The following is a 22,182-nucleotide window of genomic DNA, read 5'->3' as shown; positions in this document are numbered from 1 at the left end:
CAGAGCGGAGAATCACAAGATCGAAGACGAACTTGCTCTTCGAATTATTTAACCAAGCGATGCCTCTCCCCGTCCAAACAATTCTGGCTTCCATTTCCCCTTTGGTCAACAACTGCCGAAGTTGCAGACTTGAGCGATCTCGAATCCTCACAGCCCATTCATCCAAGAATAAAACAACCCTACGGGATTCTCAACACACCTTTCTCTCTCCTTCTTCATCAGGGGTGGATATTTCTCTCTCCCAGCTGTACCAGGAAATAAAATCATTACGGAAGCAGGTATTTCTGCTTTGAGGGTAAAGAACTTCGATTTTTTGGGAGGAGTTTTAGTTATGGAGATTATTACCGTTTCGCGCATTTTCTTCTTTTTCAATAGATTTGGGTCTTAAAACTAAATTTTTGGGTTAGAGATTTTTTAAATCAGTGCCAGGTCTGTTATGTTAACTTTCCCCCCTTCATCACCATAAGATCTAAGCATGGTTTTTGGATGACTCCCATGTTGGATATTAGGTCAGCTTGTTATTTTCTAGATTTTCCCATTTGTGTGTTGTACGCCTTTAGCTTCTGGAAAAAGTATGCTGTCAAGATTTGTTTTGGTTGGAGGTGTTTGATTTGGTATTTTGAATTGGTATTTTGGTTGGAGGTGTTTGATTTTGGTGATAGAACGCATTTACAATAGTGTATGCAATTTTTTTTTTATTTACAGCTGTACATTTAGAGTTTTTTGACAAACAGCACACTTTAACCTGCAGCAGGCTGGTGCAACGTGGCGAAATATAAAACGAAGAGATCACTAGGGCACCTCGGGGTCGTGGATCCCGTATTTACCTACTGAAGGTAAATCCCTTGAGGAGCGAAATGGAGATCTTGTGATTTAACATCCTATTAATGTCAGACAGCAAATGATATGTCTTTATGAAAGTAAAATGTTATTTCCTCAGCCAATTTATTATGCATAGTGCAGCACGAATCAAAATGCATAGCAGGTATTTTCTGATTCTTTTTCAGAACAGTATACATTTGTAAGTACTGTTCTGAATACGTAACAAATTATAACCGGTTATTTTAAATAATCTTATTTGAAAGATGAGGTACAATCTCAGGTGATGGCTTGAAGCCCACTCATGGATCTAGATACACTACTCTACAATGCTGGAAAAGACACTCAGTTTTTGACCTTTTTTTTTTTTAATTTCTCAAGAAATATTTAAAGGATTATTTTATAACTTAATTTTATAACTAATTTTCATATTTAGTAATAAGATTTAAAGCTTTTGAGAGAACTACAATAAACTACAAAGAAAAATAAGCATTTTTGAACACCCTATGCCAGAAAAATCAAGGGTAAAAAAACTTGTATCGATTACTTTAGTTATTTTTAATAACTACATAAAGTTTTGTAAACCTAGGGTTAATATTTATGGTTATATGGATACTTTTACAAAATTAATTTTTTGCTTTAACTTCATAAATATTCTATGGAATTAAACAAAGTTTTTGGAGAAATTTAAGATTAAATTTCGATTTAATATTTTAAAAAATTCCTTAAGAAATTAATTTTTTAAAAGGAAGCTCAAAACAATAAACCACAAATTTCATCTTGTACCATTACATAAGTATTAAAAATGAGACTGGCATTGTGGGGATACCCCCTCATAAAAGTATGTTTTCTTTCTCTATACCTTCAAAGTTTAGTTTACAGATGATTATTTTAATATATTATCATTTGCTATTAAATTTTGTCGTATGATACAAAATAAAATTTGCAAAAATATCCCCCGATTAATTTGAATTTGCTTTTGAAAAGTACAAGAACTACTTAGAAAATTGGTTGAAACTTTTTAAAACACTTAAATTAAAATTTTTTTTATTAGTTGCAAAAAAAGATTCCCTACAAACTTACTTTTAAACTTTTATTACTTTTTAAAAATATTTTTAATGCATGCACAGCATAAAAGAACTAGCTTAAATACCCATAATTTGTGCAGTTTTCAGCGAATTTTTTTAAAATTGTAAATTGACAATTTCATAATTAAATTGAAATTGCTTCAAAAATTTTGTTTAATCCTACAGAACATCTATGAAAATATGCAAGGCGAAAAAATTTTTTTTTTACAAACATGTTCAGAACTCCATAAATATTAACTCTAGGTTTACGAAACTTTTTGCAGTTATTATAAATAACAACTAAAGTACAAGCCTATTGTTTAATTTTCTGACATGGGGTGTTCAAAAATACTTGTTTTCTTTCATAACTTATAGTAGGCCTTCCTAACCTCTGAAAGCTGTGACTCTTATTGCTAAGTATGAAAAATCGCATGAACTAAACATCTCTAAAGTTACACAATTAATCCTATAAGCATTTCTTGAGAAATTTAAAAATGTACAAAACTTAAGCAGGGCGCGTAGCCAGATTCTTCAACAAAAAATAAGCACCTTTTAAGTACTTTTCAAACACTAAAAAAATATTTTTAATCACTTTTCAAAAAAAATAAAATAAAAAATCATAATTAGGATGTGTGCATTAATAAAGATTATTTTTTATATCGTTTGAAGTTCTTAGTTTATAAACATAAAATCAATAAAATTCAAAAACATACTTTACATAATCATGATTAAATAACTAGTTTCTGATAAATATTGCAGAGAAAAATCATGCTATTTTTGTAATTTATAACAACAATCGACAAGGCAGAGAAAAAATATCTTTTCAAAAGATAGAAAATTAAGCACTTTTCACAAACTCCAAATAAAAAAAAAAGCACCTTAAAGAGCTTTAAAAAAATGCAAATCAAAAATAAGCACCTTTAAAAAATGCTACACACACGTTAAAGTGTCTTTTCCGTTATTGTAGGGTAGAGTATATAAAGATATATTTATCTCAGATACTAACTTGTTTAGGAAATATAGGCAACGCTAATCACATTGAAACAATTATACCGTTGGTCATGAAATAATGGAGTCTTAACCTCCATAACACCCTGTTCTTTGAAATATTTCACATTGAATATCATATTTCATTATAAAGAAAATATACCTCATATGGTATAAAAATGGTAAATTTTTTTGCACCACCTTAACATCACATTAAATATAAACTACCATACAATATATGTTATATGAACTTACATTGTGTAATTTTTAACTATTTCTTATTAGAGAGCAACAGATTGTTAATCATGATCAACTGCTTAAGTTGGAGAGCCAGTGCCCTCCACCCCCAAAAGTACTTATGTAAATGCTAAAGGCATGTAAATCTGTCAAAACATGTACATACAAGACCGGACAGGTTCTTAGTGCCAATCTCTTGAAATCTGTTTGCAGATTACAGGAATAATTTATAATTGTGACTTCTTTTTATTGGAAATTTTGATACTTTATAGTAATTACTAATTTAGAAATGAAAGAACAACTTAATGAAACCATTAACTATAATATAATATTTTAAAGTACAGTACATAACCCGTTATCCGGAAATCAGAAAACCGGAACGAAATTCGATAAATTTTCCTGTCATTTTCAAAATTTTTTTTTTTTTCCTCATAAGATTTTAGGATTTTTTTTTCTATTTTGAAAGATGGTTACATTACCATCGTTTTGGAAAGAATCATTAGTGTATTACTTTATAGTTTTTTCTTCTTTTTCAGATTATTTCCAAATTTTTTTTTTTTAGTTGGGTTTAACAATAAAAAAAACGGCTTTTTGTAGCGATTCAGAAAACCGGAAAAATCAGTTATCCGGAATAGCGATGGTCCCGATCGTTCCGGATAATCGGTTCCCTACTGTATAAAAAAAATCCAGTTTTTTTATGTCAAAGATATATGGATTCTAGATTTTTAACTAGGCTGTAGTTAAGTTACCAGTTTTTTAGTGTTGACCAATTAAAATGCTGACTTACATCTGATTTTTAAAATTTTTTGTTATTGGTTTTCTTTTCGCATTAATTATGTGCAAATAAAGTACTTCTATTTAGTACAGATCCACAACGCAGATAACAGTTATATATCTTTTATGCAAAACAAATTTTTTCAGAATATTGAGACGCTGATAAACTAACATAACATCTTAAACATTTTATTTGAAATTACATACACTAGTTGTTACCTATAGCAATGCTAAACCATTTCGCATTGCACAACAAAATTGTTTTCAAGCGTAGCAATGGTTTTTGGTACAGTTATTACCAGATGATGTACTTTTGAACACTGCTCTAAAATCAGTGTTCTAACACACAAAAATTTTTTTTCTTTAACTCTTCTTAAAAAAAAAAAAAAAAAAAAAAAAAAAAAATCAACAAAATTTTTGTAAAGTATTTTTATTTAAAAAAAAATCAGATGACTTGAAGTATGCTAACCTTAATTAGAAATACAAAATTGTCAGAACTAATTATGTGACTGATATGTGAAATAAGACTAAGAGAATTTACTAGGCAATATTAAAAAAAAAAAATTATAAATACGAAGTTATTGCTAAAAAAAAAAAAAAAAATTATTAATAAAAATATATTAGTAAATTTAATCAACGCAAGAAAATTTCTGAAACCAAAAATGCAATACGCAATTGTAACTCAATAAATTAAAAATTTGCACCAAAAATCTTAATTAAGAGATTTTAATTCAAAATAAAAATTTAAAATAAACAGATTTTTCAACACCAAATCATCTAAAAAGAAATAAACAAGTACATAAAAAATCCTTATTTTAAGTTCACGACGGCCATTTGTGGGCCAGAGCCTTCTCTAGAATCATAATAGAATCTTAAATTGAATAGAATCTAATAGATTAAATGAATGACGGTCGTAACGGTAAAAATCTGATTATTTTTTAATCCTCTACTGCGCGATTGAACGCGTAAAATCTCACAATTCGATAGGGTGATAAATTCCCTGACAATTTTGGCATAAAGTTATGTTTTTCCTAGAATCTAGTTTTCCCCGACAATTTCCGGTATGTACAAACCCAGTAAAATATTTTTTTAACAAAAAGTCCACCCCAAAAGATGTAAAAGAAATGATCATATTCTATAATAAAATACATATGCAGTTATAAAGAATATTCCAATTTTTAAAATAAAAATGCATTTTTATTTAAGCATGATAAGTTTGAAAATTAACAATGCATTAATATTTTATTTACACATATGCAATGCATTTCATCATCATTCTGCAAAACAAATTGTTGTCATTATGAAACAAAATATAAGTCAAATTTTTCATACTTCAGAAAAGGGAGAAAAAAAATTATTTTACAATGATAAAACATTCTAACAAAAAATACAAATTTAAAACTTCTGATAAAGTATGAACAATTTTAATCTTTGGTCTCATAACTTTTAAGATATCAATAAGGCATAAATATTATAAATTAAACATAAAAATATTTAACTTAAGAATATTTACAAAATTTATACTACACACATATGTATAATAATAGCAGCCCCTTAAAAATGAGGATTCAATTTAAACACAGAAAATTGGGTCATTAGATTGTCCTCTTCGGAATCTGCAGAAAAAATTATGTTTGCAAGCTTGATCACACTGTGGCACAGCAAAATCAGTCATTTTTCTATAATATCTAAATTTAGAGAAAAAAATATTTAGTGAGTTTAGAAGAATCAAACAAAATTACTAAGCTAAATTTAAAAAAATACAGTTATTACGATAATAAAGAACACAGAAAATGTAATAAACAAAAATAAAAGTAGGTTTTATTATAGCACTAAATCAGCTGTATGTGTTCATTACATTATTTTTTTTACATTACTTTTTCCAAACACAAAAATGACCCTTCCTCTTTTTTTTACATTAAGGTAATACTCAAAAGCAAACAAAATACCCATACTAATTAGTTTTTATCAGGAGTGCAGTGCACAGAACATTGACTATAAGATATTACCAGTTCATGCACATTTTCACTAGTCCTTTTGATGTCTCTTAGTTTTTTTGTTAAGTGAATTGAAATGAAAAGCTACAGTATATAGAACATGTTATGTTCACAATTATGATGGAATATTCTATTTTGTGACAAGAATACAGATCAGAACAGGAAATAGAAAATGGAAGAAGAAAAAAAAAAGCCAAAACAGCATACCTGTCAATGTTGGAGAAATGAAATAACATAGATTTTACCAGACATTTTTTATGCTAAGATGTAAAGTTTTGATTTATCATGCAATTTAAAATTGAAATAATATAAGCACTTACATTTAGCGAAAAAATTTACTTACTTTTTTTATTTTTTATAAATCTTAATCTAAAGAAAAATGATTCAACCATTATTTATAATTATTTAAACTACTTTATTTTTAAACCATAGTTTGAACAGCCAACCCGATTTTGGGTTTATGACTACTAATGTTCAACTCCAAAGCCTTGTAATTTTGACCCCAATCCAGAAGACAAGGGAAATTCTGGATCAATTATTGAGAGAAGTTCGTCTTCGCAAGGATATTTTGATGGAACTAACAAACATTTGGGTTACGTGGGGTGAAAAATCACAAAATCTACCACTGTTAGCCTGAAGGCAAGGGAACTATCCCATGATCCGTCTACCACTGAGGATATTTTAAGTCAGCACTATGGTTGTTCTAGCCGAGTACAGAATTCATATAGACTAGCCATTGTTGGGATTCGAACCCAGTTCACCTCATTGGAAGACAAACACTCTATCCTCTGAGCCATCAGAGCTCTATATAAACTATTAACTTTCAACATACTGCAGTACTGGAAATAGCACTATCTGTTGAGGAGTAAGTGAAGTATTTTTGCCATTAGCGGATATTTTATCGCCAAAATATTTATTTTTTAAAAAAATTCGATAACAAATACGGAGAAATTTTAGAATATATGGGTAAACAGGAAATAGTTGTAAAATGCAGGAATCTTCATTAAAAAACAGGAGATTTGGCAGGTATGCCCTTTAAAGTTCCAGGGGGAAACTTATAATAATTTCCTGATGGTCCAAACCAAATTTTAGTGGTTCAGGTAAGAATTTTTTAACCTGCACCATTACTAAATACCTGGTTTATACTTCTGCACCAATGACTCAAACTTAGAATTCAAAATTTTTCTCACCATTCCATAAAAAAAAGGACTTATACAGCTTGAATTTTTTAAAAATTGAATTGGATGGTTTAAGAAATGAAACACAGAAAAATGAGCAAGGATTCAAGTCAAAACAGAACTGATAATGTACAAAGCAGAGATTCATCTTTAGATTCTTTGTCTAAGACATAATAATAAAGAAAGAAATCATTTATTAAAAGCACCAAAGTATTGCAGTGTGATGGCATACAAAAAGCTTAAAGTTAAAATAAAAGTTAATATTTTGTGGTACTACTAAACTATTATTATTATTCAGACTATCCAAGTCATTTACATAAAAAAAAATTTCAACATATATATTTACAAATCTTCATGCCTCTTGTGTAAATCTTACTAAATCAATTCAGCTACAAAACTAATGGAGATTTCATAATTTTTTTCAGCATATTATGTGAGAAAGGTATTTATTCCTTACAAAGAATCTAAACATGTGTCTCACGTGAATGATCAATTAAAAAAAAAATTAATTTCAAAATTTATTTTTTTATTAACAAAACAGTTCTTTTATTCATTAATTAAATGGAAAAATTAGTAAGAAACTAGCATTTATGAGAAAGGTGAAATATGATTTAAAAAATACTTACAAGTAGAATTTTTTAAACAAAATATCATCCTCTTGAAATCTATTCACTAAATTATCCCAATCTTTAGGCAATAAAGACTTCATATTATAAGCTTTCTTTGCACTATATTCAAATTTCCATGTCATTGTTTTACTCAAATTGGCTTCAGTTAAATTTGTGATATATGTTTCATGGTCTAACACAACCTAATCATTTAAAGAGAAAAAAAAATCAAAAATAAATATAAAATAAAAAATAATCTCATAATATACAATAAAATGGATAAAACATAAAAAAAAAAATCTATTTTAATTATGAAAGACACATTAACACTGTTTGAACAACTTTCACTATCTCATCCAAAGCTCATACTCTGATATCAAAAATCATGACTCTATAAAACTATATGAACAGAAAAAAAGAAAGAAAAAAAAGATTTTTTTGTCATTTTAAATTAATTAAAAAAAATTTCTTCCATATTTACCTACCAAAGCATTTGATAAAATATTTTACTATTAATTCAAAACAATACAGCTAAAATCATTAATATTTCTTATTAAAGTGGTTGTTATTTACAATGACACTTAAACAAGCCAAGCTATAGTTTGTCTACAGTAAGAACTCCCCTCACCACAAAGTCTGAGGCAGTCTGCTGCTATTGAAACAAGAAGAGTGCATTTCAGGGAGGGCAGCTTCTCTTCATTCTAGGGCTAAAACAATAGACAGAACAAAAAGATTCCCTTTCTCTCGCCAACCTATGCCAAAACCTATCCTAAACAGTGTCTGCCCACCCTAACTTGAAATAGTTATACCTCATTACCATAATCATTGCCATGGGTCCAAACAAATGGCATGGTGAGTTCTTACTTTAGACAAATTATAGACAGCCATTGGCCTTGCGAACTATCACGTATATACCATGTGTCTTTGAAGGATCGAACCATGGCTTCCCAGGAACGTAACTCTAACAAATGGGCAACCAAGATCACCAAAGTGGTTTAAATTATCATTTCATTATCGCAACATTAAACACTGTGTAAAACACATAGTTATTTCTGTTGAAGCTCAACAACCTTATGAATTTTAAAAACGGGGAGCAGGGCTAGAAAAACCACCCGTCCTCGGCGGTCAAAAATTCCCCGCGGACAATGATTTTCTCGAATCCGACGTCCGCGCGGACGGCCATTTTCCCGTTAATGTTGGTGATACATTTTCAATTTTTGTTATCTTACAAGAGTCTAACACCTCACTTCTAAAATGACCTCTAATCTAGAAATACAGCAACATACTGCGCAGGGTGGAATTGATGTTTTCTCTGTCTCCCGTACTGCAGCGGTTGAAAGGGGCTTTTCAGCAATGAACTTACAAAAAAAAAAAAAAAAAAAAAAAAACATTACGTACTGGTCTTAAAAAAGAAGCGTTAAACGCAATTACGAACATCTACCAAAATGGAAAACCCCTTTCAGATTTCTGTGCAGAAACCTCTGTAAATCATTGGCTTGATTGTTGGAACTGGCAAACGTCATATTTGATTCATTTAAAAAACGCAGTATCCTCGGATAAATTGACATTCCAGATAACTTGACAATTGTCATTTAAATTATTTCATAAAAGAAATAAATTGTTTCATAAAAGAAAGATTTTATTTTATAAAAGAAATACTAGGTTCCTATTGGTAACCTAGTATTCTTTTTATTACTGTATAATGCAATCCTATTTGTAATCCTAGTAACTACTAATACATTGTACAATTTATATAAATGTTTGTAACAAATAAGAGAAAATTATATGTTTATTTATTTAGAAGCTACGGGTTAGTTTCAAGGGAGGACGGGTACATTGTTGGATAAGCCGTCCTTGGGGACGCGTAAAATTTCTGAATTTTTTCGAGCCCTGACGGGGAGGCTATTTGTCAATTAGGATATTCAATAAGAGGTAAATTGGTTTAGATCCGAAAACATTATTGAAAAAAAAAAAGATTCATTTTAAGATTTTATATTCTGAGTAGAAGTCTTTCTTCATTATTAATATAAACTAACTACATTCTTAATAAGTTGTTAAAGTACTCTTTAGTCGTTGTTTGTATGTAAAGTTGTAAAAGTACTTTACATTCAGAAAATGGAAAATTATAATTTAAAAATTTCATCACCACTATTAAAATTTAATAAATGATATACATCCTCCTTTCATAATTTTTTAGGAATTAAACATTCACTATCAATGATATCGAATAATTAACATGCCATAAAGAATATGTTTTTTAATTTTATTGCATATTATTTTAAAATTATAGTTGATTTAAATCAGAAATTTTGATCATGATTTAAATTACGCCATCTCTGCACTCAAATGAAAAAATAAGAGCTTTTAAACACATTTCAACCTAATTGACATTTAGACAAGCTAATTCTCTAATACCCAATTCTCCGGTGTAACTTTAAGATTTTAAAATTCTTTAAAAAAATAATTGCACTAAATTATCGTGCATATTAATCTTATATCATGCATAGTAAGAACTTTTTAAAACCTTTTAACATAGTTGACATTTAGACAAACTAATTTTCTAATACCTAATTCTTCTGCATAACTTAAGGCAATATTTTAAAATTCATTAAAAAAAAATCCTTTAATTGAACTAAATAATTACAGTGCATATTTGCACTTACTCTGGAACTCTTTGGGTAATTTCCATCAACAGTGTAGATGCGGTATCCAGGATTTACACCATCATAAGTTGTGACACTTGGCCCGATGTACACAATGTTAGATGGCCTTGGAGTAGGACCAGACTTATCATAAAATATTTCAAACTCATCTTGATGTGTATGCCCAAAGAATTGTGCAGTCACAGTACTTTCATACCTGTTTATGAGCATTTCAAATTTTGTAAAGCTATTTATTTTACAGATTTATCTTATTTTCTAAAGTAATATCAAACAATAAGTTACATGCACTAACAAGATTTCAAGATTAAAATCCTTTAAGTAGGTAGTGAATATGAATTATTAGTATTATTATTATTTATTATAAATATTTTTTTTTTTTGGAAAAAAAAATGGTAAGGAAAGTTTTGACAATTTCTAGTTTAAATACACAATATTTTAAACAACATATTATTTTAAAACTGCAGGCATTTAATTTATTTAAACTGCAGGTAGTTTATTTACTTATTTTTAAAGTTTACGCAATATTAAGAAGAAATTGTTCAAATATGGGACAAAAAAAAAGCTGTTATTTAAAAAAAAAATGATTTTTCATAACTTTTTTTTTTAAATTTATGAAATTTCTTCTTTGATTTGTTTATTTTCTCCTTTTTCAGTAGTTAATAAAAAAAAATTTCAGTAATTTCAATAATCTCTATTTTCAAATTTTTGAATAATGCATCACAGTTACTGTTAGACAATTTTTAACACAGCAATATAATTTTATCTTTATTTTTAATAAAATCACAATTCTAATTATATTCATAAAATTTAAAAAACCAACACACACACACACATATATATATATATATTAAATAGCATTTCATCAAAATAAGAACATTTTTAAATATTAAAAGCAATAAACAATTAAAACAAATAAATTAGCATCCATAGGAAAAATTAGAAAAAAGATAAGAACCAATAAGATTGCAAAACTTAATTGATACTAGTTTAAAAAGAAAATTATTAAAAATACATATTTTAAACTTAAAACGTTTATAAAAACATATTATAACATATTAAAAAAAAGCTAACAAATATATAAACAATCCATGTTTAATTAAAATTAATGCATATTATATAAATAAAATAGAATAACTAAAAAATAATGCTTTTTATCAATGGACAAAATAAAATAAAGGATAAAAACACGATCTTAGCTATAGAATAATCCAAAAATATGAAACAAAGCTGCAAGGTAACAAAAAATAAAGAGAAATTAATTCATAAATTAAAAAAACTTTTCTACCAAGTTATCCTAAAAAAATAATACATTAATAAAAATATTATGCAAATAGTCTGTATTTAATTGAAATTAATTAATATTTAAATCAACTGAGCAACATTAAAAAAAAAAACTAAAATGCAATATGTTAAGATTTTTTATTTAAAATAATGAGTCATAAATAAGATGGATAAATAGATAGAAAAATATAGAGTGCAATGCTAAAACACTAAATAAGATTTAAAAAAATTTAAGAAAAATTATTTAAGTTAAGCCAAATCATACTAAACTAAAAATTTATTAAAATCATCAAATAAACCATTTTAAAACAAAATAAATAATTAAAAAATGAAATATATTTCATATCTGATTATAAGGAAAAAAGAAAATGATAAAATATATTGACATCTTATTAATCAAATTAAATAAAAATTACCATATTTCATTATACACCGAAAAGCCATTACATTATGACCACCCTCCATCTATAACAATGGACTCACCCAGGTTTTTATGGTTTCTCTCCCAGGAACAATGTTTCCATGGGGCACATTAGAACCCATAAACCTCATAGAACAATCGCTGACGTCTGTAAGCTACTTGAACATAGTTGCAGACCAGGGTCACCTATTCATGGCAACAGTTTTTCCTGCGGGGGATGGTGTTTACCAACATGATAATGCACCATGTCATAAAGGTCGAATCGTCATGGATTGGTTCAAGGAACATTCCAGTGACTTTCAAGTCATGACTTGGTCCCCACATTCACCTGACTTTAATCCAATAGAGCATTTGTGGTCCTACTTGGAAAACCAAATTCGTGCTGCCACGCTACCCCCTCGCAATGTGAGGGAATTGCAGGACCAGTTGGTGAGCGCTTGGTACCAGATACCTCAGACAACCTATCAGCCCCTTGTGGAATCAATGCCACTTCAGGTGCTAGCAGTTTTGAGGGTTAAAGGTGGTCCTACAAGTTATTAGCAGGCTGGTCATAATGTAATGGCTCTTCAGTGTATATACACATATATTTTAAAAATATTGGTGTACAATAATATTCTGCATTGAAATCAAATCATGTTTTAAGAACCGGATTTAAATTAAATATATAAATCATACTAACCTGTTGATTATTCTGTAATAATTACTACTCCATACACCCATACAATCTGGTTCTCCAGGAGGAATATGCCCAATAATATGCACCTAAATAAATAATTATTAAATATGAGTAAAAAAAGCTTTTTACAGATATTTTAAAATTGGGTTAAGGTCAAACAATAAAATACACTTATTACAAATTCAAAATGATCACTTTAAAAAAATTATGCAGTTAAAATTATTTTAGTAGTTACAAACTTTATCAAAATTGAAAAAAGAAATCGTGCTTTTGAGATATTTGAGAATTAAATTATTCTGGCTTTTATTTATATAAAAAGAGATAGTTTTGAGCAGTGGCACCTTTCACAGCAATATTAAAAAGTAAATTGAAATAATTTATTGTTTTTCTGTAAGCTATTGTTATTTCTTTAGAATGAAATATGCCAAAAGAATTCAACTATAGAACAAACAGTTAAGCCAAAGTATGATGTAATAAAAAAATAAATAAACAATTAAAATACAAAGTAGTCTCTGGAGTACAAAAACAATAATAATTAAACAAAACATGCTAATAACAGATTGAAAAAAGAAATGTTTTATTTACTAAGGTGCTAAACAGAGAGAGAGAATTAGATTATTATAGTTTCAAAAGAAGAAAAGAAAAAACAGTAGCAGTTAAACATTCCTATAAGTAACTAAAAAAGACAAGAACATCTTAACAAAAAGAATTAGTCAGAGAGGAAAAACCAAAGAGTTGGATAATTGAAGTTTCTTGCCACACGACTGAAAGCCTTTACATCATGCCAAATACAACAGCTATAAAACAAGTTTGACATAAGAAAAGATCACTTAGGTTCTCTGAATTTAAGTAGGCATATTTGAGGGCAATAATTTTTTTTAAAATTTGCTCATATTCAGAAACAAATCGAGCATTTTTTAGAAATTATTCTCATTTACTTCAGTTGATATAAATTTTGTCTTGATTTAAATATCAACAGATCAAAAAGTTTAGAAAATTAAATTCGAAATATGTAACCGATTTTAATACATTAAAATACATAAAACAGTTTTACTTGGTGTTCGCTTAAGTTGGCAAAAGTCATTTTTTTTTTGTTGCTTTCATAGGCCATTTAGGCAAAAAAGCGCAATTGTTATTTTTCTCAGTGGCGCCATCTATAGCTAAGAATTCGACTTATGCCACACCCACACGTTACACCTATTTATAAGACAGACATATTTCTGCATACATTTATTCACCCACAGATCTTAATTTTGATCTGCACCCGAGAACTATCAATCTCCAATCCAATATCCATAAAAGTACAATTTGTTATGGCAACATGGAGAACTTTGTGACCCGACAGATTTAACATGCACCAGTCACCATTTACTAGATCACTGAAAAAGAAAAAGCTAGATAGAAACCAAACAGAAATCATTCTTAATTTTTAAACAAAAGATTTAATGCTAAAAATCTTAATTCAACTTTTTTTTTGTTGCTGTATTTAGAAAAAAGTGACCATGATAGAATAACATTAATTAGAAATGCTCTTTAAAAATGCTACCAAATAAAAACACAGATAGAAAAGAAAAGTTAAAAAAAAATATAATAATAAAAGAGAAACCTTTAATGTTGAAAATAACAGCTTCTTATGCTACTAGTTATTCTTACTGTGCAAGAAAAAAATGACGATAAAAGAATAAAGTCTATTAAAAATGCTCTATTAATATGCTTCATTTTAGATTAAAAAAACAAGAAAAATGATGAAATTGACTTACCTGTGTATAATTTTTTTAAAAAAAGAAAAGATTCAGCATTACAAAACTCCCGGTTCAGTATAAAGTACTCTAGTTTCAATTCTACAAATTTCACTATTCCATGTACCTTTCAGAACATAACTTTTAAGTTTTAGAACTTAACAAATATGTGTAAAAACTATTTCTAATAATGTCTGGTAAAAAATACAATTTTAAATTATCCTTGACTGCTAATGATGGGATCATTAATCTTCGGGCTAAAGTGGCAGTTATATTTTTTTCTCTTTGGGAGCAGCATGCATGCAACTAAACAATGATTTTCTTTTTCCTTGCATACATCATGATTATGCTCTCTGCTTGCTGTACTTTCATTTCCTCCCACTGCAAATTTTTTTTGTGTGTGTGGATACTTTTTTTATATTAAAATAAATATTTTTAAAAAAGTATTTGCAAAAGTGGAGAATCACCACTAAAGTATATGCACATGGTGTGAGTCTATATTGTCTAAATATGGTTTAACAGACCTGTTAAAATATTAAAAAAAAAAAGTCTTCATGTAAATACACTTAGAAAAAAGCCCGAGAAAATATTTCGGAGTGCAGAAGTCTTGAGATTGAATATGAAAGTCTGAGAGACGGCAGGTCAGGACCTACTATAAAAACTGCCTTTAAAAAAATAAATTAATAAATACTAACTTTTTCCCCTCTGTCTTCTGCCAACTGGAGTTGAGTGACAAGCCAAGCTAATTCCCCTGTTGGATCTGTTGAATTGATGAGCAACCACCTACAAAAAGAAAGATTTCTTCAGTACAAAGGAAAAAAAAAAAAAAAAAAAAACAGAATAGTTAAACACTACAAAATTGTTATTAATTAGCGATATAATCAATTTAAGTCCATAACATTATTAGTAAACAGTGAATTTATCGTTTTAAAAATCTATTTTTAACTCAAAAGTAAGCTTACTTGACAAATATTATGCACATTTCAGATACTTTTACAGAGCTACACGAAACTCTTAAGTTTCTCCTAAGTTCTATAACAGCTGGCACCAAAACAAAATAAGTAATATTCATTAAAATATGGATATTTTTATATAAAAAAAAAACTAATTTCTTGGCTTCATGTCTTCTAGCTATAACTGTAAAAATACTGAATAAATTGAAACAAAACTTTTGGGGCAATTTTTATTTCATTAAAAAAACATTTAAAAAAATGCACAAGATTTGAGCATTTAAAACATTTCTTTTATACTAAGCATAAGCAGATAACTATTAACATTTTTTCTTCATAATTTTGTTGCGAATCCTATTTGGTAACTCATTTAAAAAAAGCGTCCAATCTGAGTGACTTCAATATTTAAAAAATTTCGAGCAATTTTTTTAAATAGTTTCTCTAAATTTTGTAAGAAAGCTCTGAAGGGTAAAAGGATTTCCAAAAATTTCATTTTTTACTTATTCTTCTTCTTCCTTATCCCCAAAGTTAGCAGGGCTAAGCAATGTCCATGAAATTCATGACCCAGAGGAAGTCGGCCACCAAAAGTGGGTTATTCTGAATGTCCCTTTTGTCCAGACCAAGACAGTCCAGGATATGTTGGAGAGAAGCCTGCGTGTTGTGGCAGCTGCTGCAGTTTGGGTAGATTTTAACACTAATTAAATTAGATTTATTAAAATTTACACCGCCATAATAGGAGACCATCCCCTATTAAATTATGTTTTTAACAAGTTTTCCTTTCTTTCACCATGACATTTCATTGTCCTGACAAATATTGTAGGATATTATTTTTTATTAAATTTTGTTTCATAATACAAAATGATATTGTGCAAAACCCTTCACTATTCACAGCTGTTTTCAAAAATTAATTAAACTTTTATGACATAATTTTTAATACTTTTTCAGTGGGTAATTTTTAACACTTTTGCACAGTAAGGAAGGAGTCCTTAAAGAATAGGATTGTATAGTAAGAAAATGTAAGGCAAAATTATTATTATTATTTTAAAAATCGATATCTTTATGAATCTTAAAGCTAAGTTTACACATTTTCATGCTGTTATTGTATAGAATAACCAAAGTAATTGATACAAATTACAAACTTATTGCTATATTTCTAGGCATAAGATGTGTAAAAACACTCCCCTTCGTATATAATTTTTAACTGGTCCCACTAACCTCTTAAAGCTTTAAATAAGTATGAGAAATCACTTGCTGTAAACACCCCTAAAGTTATAACTACTTCAGTATTTCAGGTCAAAATTACGATCTGCAGATGGATGTATAGGGAGTAAATATGTCCTCCCTGTAATATCAGGCATGACGTATGTGTGTGGCAGAAGTCTAATTCTTGGCCATAGATGGCACCACTGGAAAACAAGATGTGCACCCCTCTGCCTTAAAACAGGTTTGTTAGTATTGACAAGTTGCATAAGACAACAACAACATTAATTGTTCAGGAGATGCTCGTCTTCTTTAGGTGATTATCCTTACAAATGATAATGTGATTTTCTTTACAAATGAAGATCAATATATGTTTTTTAAAATTCACACACATAAAAAAATAAAACATGAACACTTACCAGTTTAAACTGTTACAATAATTCATATTTAAAGAAATAATGCGTAAGCCAGGGCTAAAAACTGTTGAGTAATAGGCTCCTCTATAAAAAAAAAAAGGCAAATTAGAAAAAATTAAGACAAAAGAATTCACTGTTTTGCGTGCTCATGGAAATGTTCTAGTTAAAAAAAGTTTACTTAAAACCTATGCAGTCAAAGAAACTTAACATATAATTAATTCATCTAATCATCAATGAAGATTATTAATGTTTCTAAAAAAGCTTTTTAATCGTTAAAGTTAAATATTAGAGCACAGAATAATTCTATTTCACTCACATTAGATTTCAACCAGAAAGTTGTTTCAAATATTTTTTAATGGAAACAAGCTCAATTAATTTAAAGTAATCATGAAATAAACACTCCACAACACAAAAACTAAATTTATAAAAAAAAAATTAAAAGGGGAAAAAAAACTTTCAATAAATTAGTTGCCACTTTTTAGTTTTCTAAATGAAAATATGAAGCAATTTCTTTAACATTTTCAAATTAAGCAATTGTGATAGAAATTTGCGTGTAAGAAGAGAGTTAAAATAAAAAAATATTCATTTTACTTTCCTTTAATAATGTATGTTAATAAAAGTAGATTCTAGCGATCAGATTGATCAATCAGGAAATATTAAATTTCTGAAATATCAAATGCATAGTGATGAAATGCAGCAGAGGAAATACCAGTTGGTTTTAAAATAAAACATTAACTTAATTTTTTCATAATAAACATTTTTTAGTTGTTAACTGACATTTGTTTATCAATTCTACTATTTATTTATACACAAATCAACTGAAAATTATTTGGTCAAGTCGTATCCTTTTTCTCATGGGATGCAGATAAATATTTGGAGCATTAGACTCTTCTTAGGAATAGTTCTACAAAATTTATAATTATTATTTATTAATTATGCAGTGAAACCTCTCAGGAGTGAACACTCCCTGTTCCAAAGAAAAATTGTCGTTAATGGAGAATGGTCGTTCTTAGAGATTATCCCCATTGATTTCGAAATGAATAAGACATTTTGAAAATAATTGAAAATTTTTCTTTATTTCAGTGTCATTTTCTTGGTGCAGAAATGGCACACGCGTTGGCATCATGAAAACCAGATCAATGACTAAAATAAAAAATTTCCCTACATTTATGTATAATATATTTTCTATAATTATGTGTAACAACAAATTTACAAAGTATGAATGATAGAACTATTTTAAATAAATAAACAATTATGTTTTTTGTTTAAGTTAGCATTTAATTTTATATCAGAAGCCTAAAAAGATGAGAAGATGTTTGTTTGTGATGCTCAGTTTTTTTAAAAATAGCTTTAATTTTCATAGCATCCTCTTTAGTGCATTCTGACGGCAACATGAGGTTGTAGACCTCTTTCAGAGATCTTCAAAAAGAACTTTCTAAATAAGAGTCAAATTTTTTTTTTTTATAAATACATTTTAATCTACTTAGTTTGTTAATATTTTTTGCTTATATATTTTTTCGTGTTACCTTATTTGAATTATTCTGCATTTGGAGCAGAGGTACTGGCGGAAGTTCAAATGGCCTCTCCTAAAGGTTTTCTTAAACACAAAAACCAGAAATTTGACTCAAAAGTAAGTTTTAGTTATGTCAAGAACCAAAAGTCTTATCAATTTAATTTACTTGTAAGACTACTTTTTTCATGAGCCAACTTTCATGGTTCAAAGAGTTAAGAGCATAAAAAATTGCATAAAGAAAAAAGTGATAATGTTCTAAAAATCCAAAACTGTCAACTTACTTACAATTTCACAGAAGATGGATTATTGGGCAACCACCGAGACCATGCTTTCTGAACCTCGTCATATAGCCAAGAAATAGAGTCATTTCCAGTTATAGAGGGAATAGGAAAACTAAAAGCAAAAACTTATTTAGTTTTGCAGTATTACTAGACATTATTACTAGGCATAATTTCCTGAAATAAGACATTTTTTTCAAAGAAAATGTAACAAAAATAGGCACATTCCTTCATACATCATTTTAAAATAATTTGTAACTACAGTAGCATATTTAGCATGACAATTAAGAATAACAATTCAGACTTGTATAAAGACTATCAATTATGCTGATTATTACTATTTAAATACAATTAAAAAAGCCTGGCTGAAGAGCATGCAGCAACATAGAAGTTTAGAAACAAGATGTTCCATAGTCCACTTAAAACTACACTTAAACACTACGTTAAACTACACTTAAAATTCAGTAGTTTCACTTGAAGTTATATGACTCATCGGTTGTTCTAAATCATCCTTTTAAATTCTCTGATGGAATCTTTTTTTTTACATAAATAATCTAATTTAATATTCTGTTCATAAAGTAATCAATAATCTACTGTTCATAAACTGATTATTTTGTATACTTAATATTTTTAAGTAAAGTGTTTCACTAATCTCAAGTGTAACTAAATATGAAAATAGTTATAATTTGTAGTATACATTTTCAATAAATCCAAGATTGTTGAATTGTAAATCAAATTAAAATCATTTTAATGAATTGCACTAATTGACAATTAAATTTTTTAGAACAACTTATCTCCTTCATGAAAAATTCTAAATGGTCTTCTAAATAAATTAAATAAGTAGATCCCCAATTGTTCTTCACAAAAGTTTAGGATAGAAAATATCATTTAATAGATTTTTTTTTAAATCCTATTATTCAATAGTCATAAAAATTCTAAAAAACATTTTTTAAACGAAGTAAAATAAAAGCAAAAATATGTAAAAGACCATATTATGCACTGTTTCGATATTTTTTAAATCACTTACTGTCAGAAGGAATTTGTATAAGACAATTCTTTTTCCTTTGACATTTAAACAAAAAAAATATATATTATAATTTAATTTAGAAAGACATCATTTGGTCTCAAATTACAAATTAATACTTATTATTTTTTGATTGTAATTTATACAGTCATTAACTGACTGGCAGAGGGGTGAAAAAGCATGATTTTTTAAACTTAATTAGTTGTTGCTACTTCCCATCTGGTCTGATGGGGTCAGACCAGATCAATAAATCCGTTGACAACTAGAAAATTCGAAACCAGAATGGGAGAGGAATGAATGTCGTTCCAGTTCAGCCCTAAACATTTCAAGATATGCTCAGGTGATGCCTGGTTTCGTTGGCATTTAGAGCAAAGAGGAAAGATCTTTTGATTAGCAGAAAATGTGAGACTTTTCAGGTGACCACTGGCCAGTCAGGATAAGCAAGTGTTGGTTTGCCTGTCACCAGGAAGAGAGAGTCCTGGTCTTTTTGCTTTATACCAATAGTGAGTAGGTGGAAGCAGCCACTTTTGTTTGTTCTGGGCCTTTTGCCTTGCGAAAAGTTCAAGGTATGTAAGCTCTGAGGTGGAGGGGACTGGATGGTCTAGTCCAGAGGTTCCCAAACTTTTTTTTCTCGTGGACCACTTTCAAAGTTTTACTATTTTCGGTAGACCCCCTGCTGTTACATTTCTACTGTATTCTAAAAATTCCAAAAAAATATCACCCTAAATTGGTGGTGTTAAGAAGAAAAAAAAGTAGCACACTTTCTTGTGTCCTATTTATTAAAATAATACTTGTGCTAATACAAAATTAATGCACATTTATTATTACAAGCAATCAACAATTGACAAAAAATCAACAATAAACTCTGAAATGTAAATCAACAATAAAAAATAGTCATACTTTTAATGAGACGGATGTAGTTGATGAATTGACAGAAAATTATCAATATTTGGCTTCAGTTTTGTAACAAGTAATCTGTGATCCCCGTTCTGTGATGTTCAATCTGCTCCTTTTTTTTGTTAACAGGTTGGTAACAGCACTAAAACTTCTTTCGACAAGATATGGCGAGAGAAACGCTATCAAAAATTTTCTCGCAATTTCCCACAACGAATCCAAGCCAAAATGTTTGTTCTTTATTGTGAAAACCAGAAAATTTTTCGTGGACCCCCACTTACAACTAGTGAACCCCTGTTTTCTTTTCACGTTTACATGGACCCCCGTGTGGTCTCCTATGGACCCCTGGGGGTCCACCTGGACCACTTTGGGAACCTATGGTCTAGTCCCTTCTTTGCAAGAGTGTCAGCCAACTCGTTGCCGTGGATATCGACGTGGGACAGGATCCATTGAAAGTGGACCTCATGCTGCTGGGAAATGAGCTTTACTTTTTGTAAGATCGAAAAACTGGTTTTATCTCCAATGAGGGCCCAATTTTTGAGGTGTTGAATTGAACTACGGCTGTCAGATAGTATCCAAGTATTTCCAAGGTGCCCTTCACTAGTCTAGTCCCCTGTCGATTGCAATTAGTTCGCTTCGAAAGACGGAGCAAAAATCGGGGTTTCGTTGATGAAGAGTGTAGTTCTCTAGAGGTGTTTCAATAAATACCCCACTGCCAGTCTGTCTATCCATTTTACTGCCATCAGAGAATATTTTGATGTCGTTTGGAGGGATTTTATGGATGATTTCCAGGGACAATTGTCTGAGGAAGTCAGGCACACAGTCTTTCTTGTCAAGCATGGTAGGGAGGCTTTCATGGAAACTAACATTGGAAAGATCTAAGCAAGTACTGAGATTGCTATGAAGATAAAGAGGTTCAATATTTTCAGCGATTAGCGGTTGTTGTTTAACATGACTAAAAGGATGTTTTTCTTTAGACTTTGATTGCAGGTCCAATTATTTAGGTAAATAGCAGTTAAATTGCCTAGGTCTAAACTGGAAAGTTTATTGTAATATTTCACTAAATTAGCTTGCCTTCTGAAGTTAAGAGGTTGCAGATCTGCTTCGTAGTTATGTAATATGTTTTATTCCCCCCACACTCAATTAGTATAACATAAAAAACATTACACATAATTTTGCTTTTGAAATAAATGCTTTAAAATGTGCTAATGATTATTCTATATGAAATAAATGTACCTAATAAAGCACTTAAAATAAAAAAATGAAAAACTGCAGAAATGTCAATTAACCTATTTACAGGAGAACTTTCATGGTTTCCAAGAGCTGGATAGATGGGCACTTGTCCAAGGTATTTATATACTAGGTTTGAAACCTCATGAAGTAAGTAGATAGCTTCAGATCTTGAATTGTTCCAAATATCATGGGGAGGAATGTCACCTGTCCAAATCACATAGTCCAAC

General features: G+C 29.0%; 1 protein-coding gene across 5 annotated transcripts in view; it reads right to left on the bottom strand.

Moving 5' to 3' along the window:
* Positions 1–5,059: 5,059 nt before the first annotated feature.
* The window catches only part of LOC107443396 (sphingomyelin phosphodiesterase), a 50,895-nt gene continuing 33,772 nt past the window's right edge, over positions 5,060–22,182 (bottom strand). For all 5 annotated transcript variants that reach the window (XM_087169425.1, XM_071180970.2, XM_043047744.3 and 2 more), the window contains 8 exons: positions 22,012–22,181; positions 18,812–18,919; positions 17,017–17,097; positions 15,143–15,230; positions 12,712–12,794; positions 10,331–10,526; positions 7,686–7,870; positions 5,060–5,572 (listed from right to left, as the gene is read on the bottom strand). In XM_087169425.1, coding sequence (XP_087025551.1) covers positions 5,458–5,572; positions 7,686–7,870; positions 10,331–10,526; positions 12,712–12,794; positions 15,143–15,230; positions 17,017–17,097; positions 18,812–18,919; positions 22,012–22,181 — 1,026 coding nt within the window. In that variant the 3' untranslated portion in view covers positions 5,060–5,457. The remainder of the gene's footprint in view (positions 5,573–7,685; positions 7,871–10,330; positions 10,527–12,711; positions 12,795–15,142; positions 15,231–17,016; positions 17,098–18,811; positions 18,920–22,011; position 22,182) is intronic.

This window comes from Parasteatoda tepidariorum, chromosome 8 (genome assembly GCF_982258835.1).
Source record: "Parasteatoda tepidariorum strain Cologne lab strain chromosome 8, Ptep-v5.0, whole genome shotgun sequence".
NCBI classification, from domain to species: Eukaryota; Metazoa; Arthropoda; class Arachnida; order Araneae; family Theridiidae; genus Parasteatoda; species Parasteatoda tepidariorum.
This window is presented reverse-complemented; position numbering and strand designations above follow the sequence as displayed.